We start from the raw sequence: 19,892 nt of genomic DNA, 5'->3' as shown, positions 1-19,892 counted from the left end.
AAGAAAGCCTGTGTCCTGCAAATTATGTCTCATGTTTGCTTATGTAGAATTTGTCACTTAATACCACCATCAACGATGACACGCTCACAACAAATGCAATAAAAATTCATTACATAACTCACTATACAGTCATGTTTAATGCTCACATTGGTTATGATATTTATAGCAGAATGCTCAGAACACTACTGAATGCTCGTTGGCTGTCAGGGAAAGCGACGTAGGTGCACAGAATGAGCCTAAGCTCAACTGCCATCTGTGACACCAGCTATGGGTCTCATTTTTGTTGTAAGCTTACAGAAGATTAAGCAGATGTTATACAACTGAATCCACGTGGATAAGAGGTATTGAGACATCATCTCAGATCATCTTCAAACTGTCATTGTAGATTTATTTAAAATCAAAGAAGTATTTTGACAGTTGGTAATGCAGTTCTTCAGCAAAATTGTGATTGAGGAAGGACTTTCTATGAAGTGTTCTTGAATCAGTATCTAAATTAGTCAGCTACCAAAACAGTATAGATTATGAACAGTGGTGTTTATTATTGAATATATGGTTCTCAAGGGTCTGCTGTCAGATCACATTATGTGTTTATCACAGTTTTTCATCAAGGCAACTACATGGTATCATTCAGCTGGTTGCTGTTGCTGAAGGCTGGCAAATGATAACCTCCTTGCCAACAATCAGTAACAGCAGCCACCTATGTCAGGCAGCTGTCTCAATGAAACACTGAGGGCTTTACACAGTGAAATGTGACAGCAGACCCAGAACCAGATACTTATCAGGTGTGTTGCGAAACCTTGACAAGCGTATTACTATCTGCAGATGTATAATGATGTGTAAGAAATAAGTGTCTGCTTGTAAGTAAAGCTGTCTTCAACCCAAGGAGCAGTTTGAATACCACAGTACTTTACAATATCCCACTTAAAACAATTTTTCATTTGCCACAAGGCATAATAGTGTTGCCACATCGACTGTCAGCTGTGCCTCAATTAATGCTCGGACCGGGCATGCTGCAGTTATCAACAGTTAAGTGCCCTGTAGTGCCAGATACTGGATTATGTATGTATACTATGCTATGTGAAAACTCCTCCCATTGAACTGAAGTTTTGTTGTGGCACACTGGTTGACATTGTGAGCTCTGATTGAATGGCTAAGCTCCATGGCGTGACAAAAGTGTTAAGTAATATTAAATTTTAATCAGGCTATAGCCATGGTCCTATGTGATGTGATATGTCCTTGCTTTTCTCCGACACTTGCTTTTCTCTGACATAACAACAGTCAGTTATAGGTGAAGTGACAGATGAATGTGAGCTTCGCAGTATTTGCCACCACACTAACTAATGAAGTGAAAGCATGCTGGATTATATATATATAAAAAAAGCCGGTGATAGCTCTTGAATTAAAAACTAAGAAGTTCTTGTCAATCAGGCCTGCCATGAGAAAGCACGAGGGCTTAAAAATGAAACTGTTTTATAGTTAGTATATTGTGTCCTATCAGAGTACCTAGCAAATTCCACAGTTTCAACAGTCTTTAATTTTTCCTGCCTACCTTTATCAAAATAAATGACAATTAAAGATCTAGGAAATATGAGTTGCCTTTCAGTAGTCACATTAAGAAGCAAACTCAATGAGTAAAAAATACTTGCTTCTGTATCTTATTCACTGTACAGTATGGTGAGCTCATTCATGCACTCAACAGTACAAACTGTTACTCTTCTTTGGTTTTTACAATGCAATCTCATTCCTCGTAAAATAAAATGGTTAGTATGTCTATAGCATTGATGATCAGCTTGCTGAAGATACATATGCAGTCTCTACTTCTGAACAGGCACATGTATTGAAGCAGACTATTTTACACAACTTATTAGACAGTAATAAGTAATCATCAATAACATGTTTACATTGTATGTTTCACTATATCCTTGTGCTTTGTATGAAAAAAACAAGCAAATAATGCAGCTGATTCAAATACATAATGTATCTCACCGTATCACCATAAGGCTAATTTGTAATATGATGATCAACTTGAAGAACTGTTCTCTACCAGTTTTTGTAAGATGTCAGCTTACAACATCATTTCAAAAAGCTAGCTAGAGGGATTGTAACAACTGTATCAGAATGTTGCATACATAACGAAATCTTTGGTGGGGACATTATGGCTCTGACATAATAATGAAACCACAACCACATCTCCAAATTTAATAGTAATTATGTGGAATTTTCTTCTACAATGCATAAGCTCACAGGAAACTTTCATGCCCATCAACATTCCACAATGTATTATTTCGATACATTTTGTAATAAAATTATACTCTGGTAACATACTGTGTGTAGGAAGTATATTGGAGAAAGAACATGGTTGACTTCATATTCAGATGAATTTGTGTCACAAGACACAATTAAAACTGATGATTTAAGAAATTATAAATAATTTTCTTTTCCTCTCTCATAATTTTAAAATTACATAATATTATAAAACATTATAAAAGAAATGACTGGATATAGATTTTCTGCAATAAATGCTTTGTGTGTTATTTCTGTCAATAACCAAATCCTAATTCGCACTGAGCTCATCAAGCTAAAGAATAAAATTATTCTTAGTGGAATAGTCACTCTGAAAGCCAAGACAATAACAATCAGTGCACCGGGCAACATGCATCATGCTTTTGTTTGCAAGACTGGACTGGTTTATATTAAATCAATTACCTCTCCCTGTGGAAGATGATCCAGTCACCAAGGCACATTATATGTGGAGAAAAACATGGCACTATTAGATACTAAGAAACAATGGCAAAAGTTCACAAAAATATAAACTAAGAAATACTGGTCCAAAAGTGAGTGCTTATTCACAGTTAATCTGAACATAACTAATTGACAGTTACTAGTAAGTATAGAATGAATCATTTCAATATAAATTTGCACAAAAAATCTTATGTCAATGTTAACCTCAAATATGAATTCATTTTGAATGTGTTTCATGAAGAATCACATTTCTGATTTTACTACTACAATACTATATCAAAATGAAAATGATAATTTTTTGTCACAATTCATTATTAAATGTAATTCATTTGGTTTGACTTAAAAGTTAAACCACAATTACAGAAACCTGATAAAAATTGAAGGGATATCCTAATGTGAAAATTTAGGCAACTATTTTTATATATTAGCTCTGTATCTGACAGTATTAACATACAGGCTTCAGCAACAGTAAACATTCCAATTATTCTTTGAATTGTGATTCTTCTTTATATCTAATTTGGGGTATAAATCTTCGAAGGGATTCTGCCTGCTTTCCAAAAATATATTTGTGGTATAAATATTCAAAGGGATTCTGCCTGCTTTGCAAAGCAAAGCGTATTAACATGTGCAATCTTCCTTGGGTTTTATTTTAATCTGGTGTTTTAACTATCATTTGTTTCATCCCCGTTACATTCCTTTGACCTTGGCAGCTTTTCACAATGTCCCCAATGCATTTTGAATTGCAGAAGTTAAATCATATTAAATTTCACAAAGTACCTCCAAAACATTTTTTTTTTTTTTTTTTTTTTTTTTTTCAGTCACAATCGTTTCTGCTGTGATTACCAGTGTGTGGTGATGTGTACATAGTCCTCACTTTTTTTTGTATTCTTCACTTTATTTTAGTTTAGTTATTTGTACATTATGTACCTATAATGTAATGAATCATACTCCTTTTGCAATTTTATCAAAACTCTGATCATGCCCCCTGCAGGATCTAGAAGTATACGTAACACTTACAACATAATTCCAGACTAAACTAAAAGCCTTTTATTTTATGTAAACTTGTCTACAAACAGGGAAAACAGTTAATAAAATGTATTCTCTATTAGTTGTGATATTTATGTAACAACAAAATTTATAGGATTTTGTATAACTTATTGGGGTAATTGTGGGGAGTGGCAGTGTATGATGAATTAAGAAAGCAAACAAAATCTTTTTCTTCAATTGTTGTTTCTCTTTTTATGCCCTAACATTACAGCTATGTTCTTTACCACTAACTATCCATTTCAGGTTACATAAACTGTGTTATAATACATGTCGTCTTTCTCATAATGCAAATATAACTTATTATTATGTAATGGTTATAATAGAGGGAAACATTCCACATAGGAAAAATATATCTAAAAACAAAGATGATGTGACTTACCAAATGAAAGTGCTGGCAGGTCGACAGAAGGGATTCTGCCTGCACCTTTCCACCTTCTAATACCATGTCACCCTCACAACACCCCCACAACGACCCCATTAAGTTTTATTTACATTCCCTCTGCAAACATGCCTTCACCCTAGCCAGATAAGCACTTTCATTTGGTAAGTCGCATCATATTTGTTTTTAGATATATTTTTCCTACGTGGAATGTTTCCCTCTATTATAACCATATCATTAATTTGAACCCAACAATTACGTTTGTTATTGTCGCTGTTGCATTTCGAAATCTTTCCTGTTGTCTTATTTTCTCTTTCTGTTTTTACCAGTAGTCTCACTTTGTATTCACCTTCCCCTTTTTACCGTAATACAATTTTATCCCGCCTATATATACTCAATAATACGTAACCCACTTCCAAACCATAACCAAAAAAATTTTTATTTTCCGCTTTCAACACTACCGCTGCTACAAAATCCACTGTTTCTAGTTCAATAACAGCTGCTTTCACGTATTAAACAACCCTTTCGGCTAGTTCTAATAACTTTCACTTTATTTCCACTTCCGTTTTTCGCACATCACTGATCATTTTTAGCCGCTCCCCACAGGTTTTAACGTCATTATTTCTTCGTCAGACAATTGTTAGCCCCATTTTCGTAATCTTTCACCACAACACCACTCCTTTTAATACATTTACACGTTTTTTTCGAAATTTTCTTGAATTTCTCCATCCTTTAACATGTTTTAGCGGCAACACAACCACCTAACCTTCATGCACATCGCTGTCTACCAACCCAAGTTCACTACAGGATCAACTTAACCAACACTTTTTCACCTTTTTTCATACCAGATCTCCAGTTACTTTCTAGTTCACCCTTATCTCTCCCCATATATTTTTATCTTTCATTTTCATTTCAACCTCATGTTACACTTTCCACCTTCTAATACCATGTCACCCTCACAACACCCCCACAACGACCCCATTAAGTTTTATTTACATTCCCTCCGCAAACATGCCTTCACCCTAGCCAGATAGTTTGTGTGTCTGTTGACCTGCCAGCACTTTCATTTGGTAAGTCACATCATCTTTGTTTTTAGATATATTATTATTATGTAAGGATTACTGAGGACATAAACATGTATATAAATTGTTTTACCTTCCATTGTCTCGTCCTACTCCCCATACTCTAATTGTATGAATTGGTTGAGTATTTAGAACTGTCAAATTTTCAGGATCAATAAGCTTCAGTGCTCCTTCATCTAAGTCCATGAACAAGTCTTTGCCCTGGAAAAAAGTTTCAGCTCAATGAGTACCACATACAATAACATAATTAATTATTAAAGATTATTGTTCTGAAGCACCTTGATTAATCTTACATTAGCAAACCAACAGTACTTACATCACCCCATCTTCCCACTACATCAAGCAGATCATTCCTGCCTAGTGATAAGTCAACAATGCATTTGTTAACAGCCTTGCTGCTACGTTCTGGTGTGAGATCTTCTTCTGCAATTTCAACCCAACCAAGAGACCTAACAGCAAATCTTATTGGACGCTCCTTGCTCTCTGGTTCTGGCCGAGCAGGGTAACTACGTCTCCTGGAAGACATTACATTTGTCAAACACAACAAGCCTTTCTAATATGATTTTATGTTAAAATGCATCCACACATGCACGCGTGAGTGTGTGCGCCCACACACACACACACACACACACACACACACACACACACATATTCTTACAGGAGACAGCACTGGTCAGATCTAGGAGAAAAGTCTTACAAACCATTGTTTGGTAACAAATAATTGTTGAAATATGGGCCATTTCATCCTATGATAGCCACATGTCATTTTACAGTACAGGAGGTGCTCAATCTGGTTAGTGCTTACTCTTGCACATCCCTCAGCTCTCCTTCTCAAAGAAAGAACCATGAACCCATGTGAACACACCTGATTGTCTTAGGATTTTGTCACATGCATCAGAGAGATGCTCCTCCATGTGCAAATTGCCTATGGATGAGGAATACACTAAGTCTTCAAATTTTCTAGCTAGAAATCTAAAGGATTAAGATCACATGAATGGGAAGGTCATGCCACTGGACCTAAATGACCAATCCTTTACCAATTAAACATTTGTGTTAGGAACCATCACGCGTGTCGTAGAATATGAAGATGTGCCACATTGTGCATAAACCATACCTGTTGTTTTTCTGCAAGAGTGGCACTGTCCAACAACACAAGCAAGTTGCACATACAAATTATAGTCTGGTTAAAATTATTCATTAGTTGACTATGTCACTTGTTACTACAGAGTTGGCACATTGGCTGCTGAGTGCATACCAGGCAACACACAAACATAGCAGGTCACTTTTCAAGAGCTTTTTTTTACTTACGTGTAACATGAAGCAATGTTGGAAGTGGCTACTGTGAGGGAACTGTGGCAAACGACATGTTTTGGAGTCCTGTATTTAAATCCATCCCTGACCAAATCACAAATTTGTCATGTGCATTGTAACAAGAAAAGGGTGATCAACAACTTGTGGCAGAGCTATTAATCAGGCTTGCTTTGTTCACAGCAATTGAAGCTAACCTCTATGAGCAAACTCAGGACAAAAAAGTTTAACTTCACTGCTAAAAGCAAACTGTAGTTTCTCACTTTCATTGAAACCATCCTAACTCTTGCTACATGAGCTGCCCTGTTTGGCATTTGGTTACACGTTACAGGCAGATTCCAAACAACAAAATAATGGTAAAATGAAAAAATAAGAGCAAAGAAAAAGTCAACACAGTGATGAAAATGATACAGCAAAGGATTGGACATAAAAACATTACATTACTGAATAAAAATGAAATAAGTGATTTTGATAAAAATGTAAAATTCGTAGCCTTTGACAAGATTCAAACTCATGCTCTTCTATACAGTAGGAATGTGTCTTCACCACTATGCTATCCCACTTCTCTGGATTAAACTGTTATTTTAATGACTGCACGCAATAACTGTATATACGGCACCAAATCACATGTTGTACAAAAAGGTCCAGTAGTGTTTGGAAAGTGCTGTGTATGAAGCAGGCATATTTGTTACAACACTGGGTGCTCTGATTGCAGGAAACCCCTACATGTGAAGTGTCAACCAGCAAGTAATTTTAATCAGACTACAGCACTGAATGGTACATGTTAATTTATGAGGATTCAGGAGTCCCTGTCTGGGGAACTTCGGCCACCGGGATGCAAGTCTTATTTCAGTGATGCCATATTGGGTGACTTGCACATCAGTGATGATGAGGACAACACAAACCCTGTCCATGAACACAGAAAATCTCCAACCCAGCCGTGAATCGAACCTGGGACTTGTGATATTCGCTATTTTTGACTTCATTAAAACAGCAAACACGAGTAGTTAATACTTTCAGCCAGAAGTCAAATACTTGTTTATAAATAATGATTAATGTATAATAAGGCATCGCATAGCGACGGTGGGATTTTCTAATGATGTAATTCGTCGTCTTTGGGCGGCAATAAAAACAGAAAAATACGGATAGATATACGATCCTTCACTATTTTGTTCGCTGGAGAACAAATGAAGCCTTGAGCGCTAAAGACTTGTACTGTTTTTCTCAAGTAAGACGGACGCAGATTTGTGGCAGTCTGATCTAATTTTTATTAATGTATAAAAACGTGTTATGTCTAAGTTTGAGTGAAGTGTAAAGAACTGTTATAACTTACCGTGACGACGCACGAGCGACTCAAAGAAGACAATGGCTATATAAAAGAGTGCTCAATGGACATGATACGGACATAAAAATCTACCGTCATTGTAGTACTAAGCTTAAGATACGATATATGTTTTAGTTATAATAAATATTTGTTCTGAGAATACTGAATCATTTAGCAGTGCTCATTCCTATTATCTCCTCAGTATTATTTTCATTTTAATTATGCATTTTGCTAATATTACAGACACCAAGATCAGCAGTCCAATGTGCGTGTTACATTGATAAAAAGAAAACTGTTTTATCGTCTTCTTGCATCCGCTTTAATACTGAATTTGCCTTTTGTGTGATGTTACAGTTGTTTTTGCGCCCTTAAGAACTTTCTGGTCCCTTAGGAAATTGTTTTGTCATAACAATAACTTCACAACCGGGTATGATCATATCTACGATCATGAAGTAATTAGAAAGACGATAACGCAATTTCTTAATCAATAGCATGCTAGTTGTGACTGCCTCAAGCCACGCGAAACTGCAAGTAAAAACTATTCACATCTCATAATGCAATATTTTATGACAATGGTCAATCCATGATTCTTACGCCAATTGTGATTGATAAAACAGTAAGCTAAATCTCAATTTCCAACTTTCCATTGAATAACAACATCACTTTTATTTTGTAACATCACACTTGGCGCCCGAACAGGGACTCGACCAAAAATTAGTTCAAATTCTTGGAAAATTTTCTATGTGCTTGTGTTAATAAATGTTCTGTCGTTTCATGTACACATCATCTCTCTGTGAGAAAAACGGAAAATATCCTGGTCAATAACGCAGTTTAATTATCGAGAGAAAGGAAAAGAAAAGAGACGCGAATTTGCTGAGACAACATAGTGCTAACCAAGCCATCAAAAAGTAAGTCAGAATTTTGCATACACAGTGTAGTGCTTTAGTAGCAACGTTGCTTTTCCAAGTCGATCCACATCCTTTCTATCTCCTTCCCGCTATAGAAAATCTACTTTATTTTATCTTTCAAAGTAAAATTCTTCGTAGTCTGATAATAGAAATTATTTTTCTCCATTGTTAGTATAGCTGTATTACATTTTCAACATGGTGGATAGTGTGTGCAATTTGCAGTGAAGAGCATCTTCATTCATTTGTCTGAAACGTTTAGGTTCCATCTTGTCTTCTCGCCAGATAGAATTTCATTTGTTGCTCACGCAAGAGCGGTGCTCTTAGCGGACTCACCACGTCACTGACAAACGACAAAAGCCTTGCGTAGCACGTGATTTACTGACGAAAATGGCAGATAGTAAACAGAGGCAGGTGACAACAGGAGACGGGAGTGAAGATGTTAATAGTATTCCATACCCTTTACGATCGCGAACGGTAGGTTCCCGTGTGGAAACTGAACTAACCATGTCTGTAACAGGGGAAAGTGACCCTAAAGTCCAAACTCTTCCCGCTGCAGCTACAAATGACCTCGGTGCGTTAATGGAAATGCTGAAACAACAGTTTGATGCAGTAAATGAGACTATAAAAACACAAAATGAGACTGTTAACGCCCGATTAGATGCTGTAAGCGAATCAGTAAAAACACAGCTAGGCACAATCAAAACAGATCTGCATAAAGAAATTACGGCTGAATTAAACACCCATTTGGGTGAGGTGCAAACTAAGATCAGTGATCAAATTCAGAAAATGCAGAAACAGGTGAAAAGTGAAATAGCTGAAGTATCTGGAACATTAAACACAAAAATTCAGGCAGCTACCAAAGAAGTAAACTCAGTTAGAAATGCAGTATCTGACATTGAAGGTGTAGTGGAGGATCTGTCGATGCAGATAGACTCAATCAATAGTGAAGAACAGGTTAAGAGCACCGTGAAAGCACACACGGAGGCATTGTCGGAACACTACGGTGAATGGATAAAGGGTAAAGATATTTTTATCGAAAAGAAGGTCAGGGAGGAGCTTAGGGAGACTGTCAAGGATGTAACTTATGAAATCTTAGCTGCTCCTGGTAAGTCGGGAGACACAGTGGTTTCTGAATTGGGACAGATTCGGAGGACACTTAACGGGATCTTCCTGAGTGGAAGCAGCAAGTAGTGGACGAAGTCAGAATGCTGAGAAACTGGGTAGAAAATCCGCACACGCATACGCAAACTATAGGGAACAACTCTTTAGATGGTGACGAATGTCAGTCAACTCCTTATCGTTCACCGCCTGATTACATGCAAAACAACAGTCCTGTTGAGTCCCGAGTAGGGAAAATAAATGATCCGCCCACAATTGTGAGTTCAATGCAAGAGGAAAGTGTGATTAAGCATCGCAGTTTTCCTGTTTTTCATCCACAGAAACGAGAAATACACCCCATCGTGTTCCTAAAGAATTTTTCCGTCATATTTCCCAGGAGCTGGACAGACAGACAGCGTATTCAGTTCGTCACTGGCTTTATTTCTGGTGATGCAGCATTATGGGGAACGGAAATGGTAGACACGTGTAGGAATTATGAAGAGTTTGAGAAAATGTTCTTGGCAAAATTTTGGAGTAATGGGGTACAGCAAAGATTAAGGAAGGAGGTGTATAGTGCGGAAATTTTCAATGAGAAGCATGGAAGTCTCCGGCGATACTTCGAGAAGTATCTAGCAAAAATTAAATTCTGGGATTCTCCGATTTCTTCCAAGGACGTAATTATGATTCTCAAAAGCAAACTCCCTGTGTCTATTAGAAAGAAACTAGTAAATGTGTCTGAAGAAGACACGGATGTATTCCTTTCTGTGCTGGATTCCTTAGATTTAATTAGCGAGGATGTGCGCTCCAAGGTTGGCAGTGGCAAATTCTTCCCTGGCAGCCAGCAGAATGCATCGCATGCGGACAACAATGCGTCAAAGGAGAGAGTGCGCTACTGTGATCGCGCGTACCAACCTGCCAGCCGTTATGAAAACGCAAACGGCAATAACTTTAAACGGAAGCAGAAAACCAATTACAGTAATCAGCAGAGATACCACCCAATTTACAATCACCAGGTACAACATCAGTACGGAAACCCACCCTTTAATTCTGCACCTGAGCAGTATGGAAATTCTCCAAAAACGATTGGTAATTTTTCAAATGGGCCAGTGTACAATCAAAGTTATAGGTCGAAAAATAGCAAGTGGCATGGGCAAGGCGGAAGCCACCCAGCACAACATCAGAACAACTTTTCACAGGATAGAGGACCGCGGAACAATTTTCAAACGGCACCAAATGCGAACTTTCCTTCACAAGGAAATGGTTTTGCCGGCAACCAAAAGATCGGGCGACAGCAGCCGTCTCAAGTATTCCATTCACAAGTGAATGCACCCAGTGGATTTTACCCCTTTACACCGGCATTTGTACCACATAACCAGCACCAATATGAAACGGAACAAACACTTAAGGCCATGAATGACAAACAGGTTAAACATCCTGTGGAAAATTAGAGGCAGCGCCTTTCAGCCTCCTAGAGGTCGCTGCCGGTTCCAGTGGGGGTACTAACGAATACTCTGATTCTGAGTATGTTAATGCGATACGGTACGACCATGAGACCGACTTACGAGATGACCTTGCACCTGATCTAGAAGCTCAAGACATTAATAACATTTATGATGAACAGGTCCAGGCTTCGATTAAGATTTCTATTGCCAACATTCCTGTCACAGCCATTGTTGATACAGGAGCAAACATTGATGTGATGTCATCATGTCTCTTCAGACAGGTGTCTTCTGTTTCAAAAGTTTTATCATTGCCGATTCAGGGTTGCTCCATATCGGGAGCGATTGGTCCATTGAAACAGAGAGTTAGTTTACAGACGCAGCTTCAACTGCAGATAGAATCTGTTTCGGTTTCCTGCCTCTTGCGTACTGGAAATTTCCTTGTGTGAACTGTTAATGATAAGTATTGTGTTGAACAGCGCACGGACTTCATGGTAACAGCTACTACATGTAAACTTTAAGTATTAAATGTTAAGTATGGAAAAATTGTTTATAGTGATGGACATGAACTGATATTTCTTCAACAAGCTGAAGCAGGAAATTAAGGTTGCAGAAAGAATTTCAATTTAATTTTAAGTTAGTATAAAAAAAAAATGTGCTTGCGAGGTGATTGCCAGGATCTATACAAATATGTAAAGGTGAGAAATGGAGGAGGATGCGTAAATAAGCACTTCTCTAAAGGTACAAGAAGATTTATAGATTTATTTTTAGTAATGTAAGTACTTGAAGTTCTGTTGTAAAAGCCCAAATTACCTGCCTAAAAAAACGGTACATGTTCAAACAGTCCAGACAGAGGACAGGAGTAGAAGAAATAGCTTAAAGTTCAGTTAAAGCGTGCTGTTAAATGGAAAAACAAGTGGTAACCCACATGTGTTCACGCAAGGAGACATTAAGCTGTAGTAAACTAAGTTAGGTGAAATACAGTACAAATAGAGGCAAACCATGAAGCATCAATAATGTAGCGTAAGTACTCCAGGAGGCCATTAATTGCTATGAAAGTAAACTGTTTCCCTGTGATCTGAGCCCAATGTAAAGAGTATATGAGGAATGTTAGCTGACGAATTGATTTCAGTAGAATCAAGGTACTAAATAACCACACAGCAAGCCCCCTGTATCATAAATAAGTCCAAGTAAAGATCTTCAGAAGATTTGTAGTGTAATCTAGCGACCCAATACCCTAATTGAAGGCTAATCTAAAGAACAAGCAATGCAGTGATATTTAAACTTAATACTGACTATAACCAGAGTAAGACGTAGAAGTAGCAAAGCATGCTGTAATGAAAGAGGTTGAAATTTATATATGTGCCTATGTTTATTATGATAATTTTATTTACATGCAGATTTTATTGCAAAAATGTCTCCTAAGACACTCCTCTTATGAAATCCATTCTCCTTGTGCCCGTTCCTTTTGATCCTGGTTCATTAACTCAGACCAAGGGTCGACTTGTAAAAGGCACGTGTGCTTCGAGGCAAAGCAGTGCTTATGAGAAATGAGACACGTAGCGTGATGAATTTCGCTAGCTTTGGTAATGTTTGTTATGGACCGGTTGCGTAACGTAAACCCAGTGAACTGTCTGTCGGTAATTCCATTCATGCGAAAAATAGTAGACACGCGGTACCCTACTTTTTTTTAACAGAGAACGATTGCTGAGTACATGAAGCGAAGAGGGAGACCTATTGTTATCCAGTCTGCCCTCAAATATAAAAAAAAAAATTTGGCAAGAAAAAAAAAAAAAAAAAAAAAAAAAAGGATTGAGCGTTAAATGCGTACTCGTTAAGTAGTAGATATGCTGCGTGGCAGTAGAAAATGATCCTGGGTGCACTAAAGAATAAATGGAATGAGTGTTGCGAAACCTGTAGTTTTCATAATGAGGAGATGAGCCCTTAAAAGGAAGTTTGAAAGAATATTTTTAGGTTCACTAGTGAAAGTAAACCTTGAGATATAAAGAGTCCATTCATAAAGCAGTTATTCACTGGACTTAACAAAAGGAGTGACCATTAATTGTAAATATTAGCTCGTAAGTGATCTTTTGTAAATAGTAGAATATAAGTCTTTCTGTACCAATGGAGGAAACCTGCAAAATTGATTGTTTTGTAAATGAACTCTATCGGCGAAGGAACTAAGCACGAATTCTGTGTGAAGATGCACAGTAAAGTGCGACGTGCATAATAAAAATAACTGTTCACTGTATATTAGTGGTAGTGTTGTACTGCAAGTGTAAAAAGAAGTCAAGGCTACGACAACAGGTGCAACGCAAAGTTCAGTGTTGTTCTAAGTGCAGCGACAGCTAAAACATTTGTCGTCACTTACTTGTGAGCCTCATGGGAGGCAGTTGACAGAGAAGTATGGAGGCAGCTTCAGTGTCCGGCTCCTCCCATGGAAAACACGCGCGCGGTGTTTGTATCGATGCACTCGCGTGATACGAAGTTCGATCGACGACCGGCAGCTCTGTTACAGCCTGAGCGCGAACGGATACCGAGTATTGGAGCTCACGCAACACTGTGCAGCCGCTGTGAGTGGCTGACGTGTGGGTGACGAAACAATCCAAACTTTCAACTGCTAACCGCCATGACTTCCATCGTACATACTGGAGGAAAGACATTTGTACACTTGTGTGACTACATTTTCATACGTAAATTAAGCAATTTTCTTGAGTTGAAGTTAAGATGAGTGAGAAGTAGATTGTTAGATTACTCAGGCCCTAAAGCCATTAACACCGGCCCTCCTGAACACTGCTAAAATGAATTATAATCCTGTCTCTTGATGGACAAAGAAAATGAATGTGCACTATAGGAAGACCCTAAACTCCAGACCAGTCCTGATCCTTAACAAATGTATCCAATAGGTTGTAAGTTATACTAATAATTTTCCACTTCTTCTGTTTCATATTGTAAATAAAAACCTGAGAAGCCACTTGAATTCCTGGCACCACAGTGGAAAGGACAGATGTACTGCATGATGAACGCCGTAGACAGCTAACACCGAAAGTGAAAGCATCACGAAGTGTAGTGCTACGTTATTAAACTGTAATTGAACCACAATGAGTCAACAGATGCTCGAACATTGTCCACTCTAGTTTAGTGAAAATAAGCACTCACTGTACTCATGTATTAGTTGTTAAGCTCAAGAGAAAGTAATTTCTGAATTCTACCCCCTGAAGTGCGAAATGAACGTTCACTTATTGTTATAAGCAAATATGGACCAAACTTAAATATGCACATAAATGTTAATCTTGGTATTATGGAATGAAGTGACTGATGAACAAAGAATGAAAAACTTTATTTTGAAAAATGATAAATATCTGATATATGTTTATAAATGTAATTTCAATTTATGTACATAGTACGCCAGTAACATTATGTAAATGTCATACCAAAAATCACGAATATCTCATGAGGACATGAGGATCGAGGTAATTCTTTGGCATTCCCTCTCTCCTCATGGGAGGCAATGTGATATTCGCTATTTTTGACTTCATTAAAACAGCAAATACGAGTAGTTAATACTTTCAGCCAGAAGGCAAATACTTGTTTATAAATAATGATTAATGTATAATAAGGCATCACATAGCGACGGTGGGATTTTCTAATGATGTAATTCGTCGTCTTTGGGCGGCAATAAAAACAGAAAAATACGGATAGATATACGATCCTTCACTATTTTGTTCGCTGGAGAACAAATGAAGCCTTGAGCGCTAAAGACTTGTACTGTTTTTCTCAAGTAAGACGGACGCAGATTTGTGGCAGTCTGATCTAATTTTTATTAATGTATAAAAACGTGTTATGTCTAAGTTTGAGTGAAGTGTAAAGAACTGTTATAACTTACCGTGACGACGCACGAGCGACTCAAAGAAGACAATGGCTATATAAAAGAGCGCTCAATGGACATGATACGGACATAAAAATCTACCGTCATTGTAGTACTAAGCTATGTTTTAGTTATAATAAATATTTGTTCTGGGAATATTGAATCATTTAGCAGTGCTCATTCCTATTATCTCCTCAGTATTATTTTCATTTTAATTATGCATTTTGCTAATATTACAGACACCAAGATCAGCAGTCCAATGTGCGTGTTACATTGATAAAAAGAAAACTGTTTTATCGTCTTCTTGCATCCGCTTTAATACTGAATTTGCCTTTTGTGTGATGTTACAGTTGTTTTTGCGCCCTTAAGAACTTTCTGGTCCCTTAGGAAATTGTTTTGTCATAACAATAACTTCACAACCGGGTATGATCGTATCTACGATCATGAAGTAATTAGAAAGACGATAACGCAATTTCTTAATCAATAGCACGCTAGTTGTGACTGCCTCAAGCCACGCGAAACTGCAAGTGAAAACTATTCACATCTCATAATGCAATATTTTATGACAATGGTCAATCCATGATTCTTACGCCAATTGTGATTGATAAAACAGTAAGCTAAATCTCAATTTCCAACTTTCCATTGAATAACAACATCACTTTTATTTTGTAACATCACAGACTGCTGCATGGTAGGTATGCACATAATCACTCAGCTAAGCAGGTGGACAGCACAATCTCAAAACAATGTGTACAGAATGGCTGAAGTAGAAAATAGCTGTAAGGAGTATGTTTAACAGCTACAGCACAGTCGGGACTAAGTACAGGGACAAAAACAACCAGGAAGAAATGACCAATGAACATCAACAGTAAGGTGGCCAACATCTCTTAGCACTGGAAGTTCTTGACACGAGTAAAATGGCCCCCAGTTTCTGGACAGACCTTTTATCTAGTTTTCACCAGTACTATCACCTGAAAGAATATAGGATGATCCATAAAACGTCTGGTATATTAAATAAGTCAGTTTTATTTATAACTAATATGCAGGTAACTATGCAATCTGTGAAATATTTTAAAAAATTGTTGTAGGTAAGTGGCTAAACATAAATTAACAAACGATACAGTATATGAAAAACAAACTTTTGAAGAACGAGATTTTCACTCTGCAGCGGAGTGTGCGCTGATATGACACTTCCTGGCAGTTTAAAGCTTCAATTCTGCCAGTACCTCGTCTCCTAACTTCCAAACTTCACAGAAGCTCTTCTGCGAACCTTGCAAAACTAGCACTCCTGGAAGAAAGGATATTGCGGAGACATTGCTTAGCCACAGCCTAGTGGATGTTTCCAGAATGAGATTTTCACTCTGCAGCAGAGTGTGCGCTGATGTGCAGTTTGGAAGAAGACGAGGTACTGGCAGAAATGAAGCTGTGAGGACGAGTCGTTAGTCATGCTTGGGTAGCTCAGTTGGTAGAGCACTTGCCCATGAAAGGCATAGGTCCCGTGTTTGAGTCTCAGTCTGGCACACAGTTTTAATCTGCCAGGAAGTTTCATATCAGGCACACATAATAGGTATCTTGAACAGAATGACCTCTTTCTTTCCAAAGAGGATGATGGATTCCATAAACATCAATCATATGAAACCCAATTCCAGCTTTTCTCATGACATTCTGAGAGCTGTGTATCAATGCAGTCAGGTAGGTGCAGTATCTCTTGATTTGTGAAAAGTATTTGACTGAGTACCACAACTATGCTTGTTATCAAAAGTATGTCAAATGGAGTATCAAGCGCAATTTAAGACTCAATTGAGGAGCTCTTGACAGGGTGGATGTAGCATGTTACCTTTCAAAGGAGTCATTGATTATGTCAAGTTGAGTGACAATATTATGGTCACTACATTTAATAATTTTGTCAGGGATACCATCAAATCTATAGATCATTTTTCTCTTTAGTTTACTGGTAGCTGTTTGAACTTCTTTGGGTGTTACTGGATATAGGTACATTGTCCTTTCATTTACTGGTGTTATTACCATTGTCTTTGGATTAAATTTAGTTGTGATTAGGTTTTGGGCTACATTAATATAATGATCATTAAATATATTACCTATTACACGTGGATCATAAACAATTTCATTTCTGCGTTTTATGGTGATTTTGTTATTTGCATTTTTATGTTTGCCTGTATGATTATTAATAACTTTCCACATTGATTTCATTTTGTTGTTACTGTTGCTGATATATGAATCATTGTCCTTCTTTTTTGCAACAAATATAGCTTCCCTGTGCACTTTCCTATAATACTTTACATATGGTTTCAAGGTAGTATTTTGCTGTGCACACTTATATGGCATATTAAGACTTTTTGATGACTCTTTGATTTCACTTGTTATCCATGAATTTGATTTTTTGTTTATTTCCATTTCCTTGAGAGGAAATGAAATGTCATAGCAGTATTTATAATTTGACAAGAACTTGTTGAATTTTATATCTACATGGTTTTCATGTTCCAGTTTATATTTTTTAACATGAGATTAAAGTCCAAATGCTGTTCATGCTGTAAATTAATGATCTTGCAAACAATATTGATAGTAACCTCAAACTTCACACTGATGATGCAGTTACCTATAATGAAGGACTTTCTGGATACAGCTGCACTAATATTTAGTAGCATCTTGATAAAATGGTGCAAAAACTGGCAACTTGTTTCAATTATTCAGAAATATAAAATTAAGCACTTCTCAAAATGAAAAAATGTAGTACCCTACAACTAAAATATAAACAAGTCAAAATTCGAGTCGGTCACCTCAAGTCATACATATATCTGAGTGTAACAGTTTGTAGGGATATGAAATAGAATGACTGCATAGGCTCAGTCATAATTAAAGCAAGTGGCAGACTTAATAGAACACTGCACAAGTGCAGTCACTCTACAAAGGAGATTGCTTACAAAACACTTGTGCAGCCTGTCCTCATATATCACTCAAGTGTGTGGGATCCATACCAGATAAGACTAACAGGGGGTGTAGTGTGTACAGATAAAGGCAGAGTGAATGGTCAAAGGTTTGTCTGGGGAGTGTCACAGAGATGCTGAGAAAACTGAACTGACAGATGCTTGAAGATAGTCGCAAACCATTCTTAAAAAGTCCGCATACAAAGTTTAAGGGATCAGCTTTAGACAAGGAATCTAAGAATATACTACAACTCCCTACATATTGCTCCCATAGGGATCACAAGGACTAGATTAGAATAATTCCTGTGCACGCAGATGAATTTAAACAATTATTTTTCTTGCACTCCATACATGAATGGAATGGGAAGAAGCTTCAAAAGCAGGTACAGTGGGAAGTACCCTATGCCATTCACTTCACTGTTGACTATAGAGTATGGATGTAGAAGAATTTTGGATTATTTTGCATTTTAGGAAAGAGATAAAAATCACAATAAATAAGACTGAAATGAAGGCAGCTGTGTTACAGAAGGGAAGATGAGTCGAAAAAGAACTTAAAGACCTTTAAAAAACAAATGATGGGTCATTGTCATAAATGGAGCTGCACAGGCCTGTACATTGCACGCACATGAAAATCATTATAGGAAATATAGACCAGTACATGTAGTTTGTGATATGAATAGAACTAGCTGGTTCTACATCTATAGCAGTAAAAGAAAACAAAAAAAAAAAAACAAAAAAAAAATTGTAAATAAAAAAATTATTTTCAGTTGTTCTGAGTGATATTTTCATGAAAGATTAAATATTTAAATAATGATGACACACTCTTTAATCATTACATTTACACTAGATAGTAGTCTTACTAGATACACTAGATAACAGACATTCAGAAGATTAGAGCCAATTTGTAAATCTTTTGACAAGTGTTCCTAGAATACATTTAATGATGATGTAAATTCAATTTTGTTATTCAGTCACCACAGAAAAAGAACTGTAGAAAGTAACATGTTTTATAAGGAGGAAGTATTGGAGAATTAGGAGAAAAAACAACATATTACAAAGCTATTCACCAATTTGCTGCATTACCAATCAAGTAAAAAAGAACAACAATGTAAGGATAAGATAGATTGCTACTCAACATAAAGATGACATGCTGAGTTGCAGACAGACACAATGAAAAGGCGCTTACATGTTAGGTTTTGGTTGAAGCCTTTTTCAGAAAAGGAAACATACACATTCATTCACACAGGCAAGCCCACCTCACACACACATAAACGCCATCTCCCGCAGTTTGGACTGGTGTGAATTGCCAGTGATGGCGGTCATGTATGCATGAGTTGTGCTTCCTTGTGTGGCTGTATAGATCTGAATGTGTGTGTGTGTGTGTGTGTGTGTGTGTGTGTGTGTGTGTGTGTATGTTTTTCCTTTGTGACCAGTAGCAAACTATCTTTTCAACTTAGCTTGAACAAAGTTTGACATTACTGCTTACTTCAGAGCTAATTCTTCTTTACGTTCTTCCTTCTTCTTGCCATCTAATTCTTCCAAAGCAGAGCTTGTATTACTCCTGGTGACAGACGCAATCACAGGAGACTGGTAACTACTACTAATTACCTGCAATAATAAAAATATAAATTTATGAACAAAGCATTATGAATGAGCAAAAAGTTTTAATGGTCATTATGTGTAATATGATAAAGAGAGATGTTTTTTTTTTTTTTTATATTAGTACCAACGTAAATAATACTGAAAAAGTAT

The 19,892-nt window shown here is 37.1% G+C and overlaps 1 protein-coding gene across 1 annotated transcript in view; it reads right to left on the bottom strand.

Moving 5' to 3' along the window:
- Nucleotides 1-19,892, bottom strand: part of LOC124622054 (protein Fe65 homolog) — a 267,315-nt gene that overhangs the window by 41,203 nt on the left and 206,220 nt on the right. The window contains exons 5-8 of the mRNA XM_047147618.1: nucleotides 19,627-19,748; nucleotides 5,567-5,765; nucleotides 5,324-5,451; nucleotides 2,707-2,712 (exon numbers count right to left, since the gene is read on the bottom strand). Coding sequence (XP_047003574.1) covers nucleotides 2,707-2,712; nucleotides 5,324-5,451; nucleotides 5,567-5,765; nucleotides 19,627-19,748 — 455 coding nt within the window. The remainder of the gene's footprint in view (nucleotides 1-2,706; nucleotides 2,713-5,323; nucleotides 5,452-5,566; nucleotides 5,766-19,626; nucleotides 19,749-19,892) is intronic.

This window comes from Schistocerca americana, chromosome 7, assembly GCF_021461395.2.
Source record: "Schistocerca americana isolate TAMUIC-IGC-003095 chromosome 7, iqSchAmer2.1, whole genome shotgun sequence".
Taxonomy (NCBI): Eukaryota; Metazoa; Arthropoda; class Insecta; order Orthoptera; family Acrididae; genus Schistocerca; species Schistocerca americana.
The sequence above is the reverse complement of the archived record's forward strand: the minus strand, read 5'-3'. Positions and strand labels throughout refer to the sequence as shown.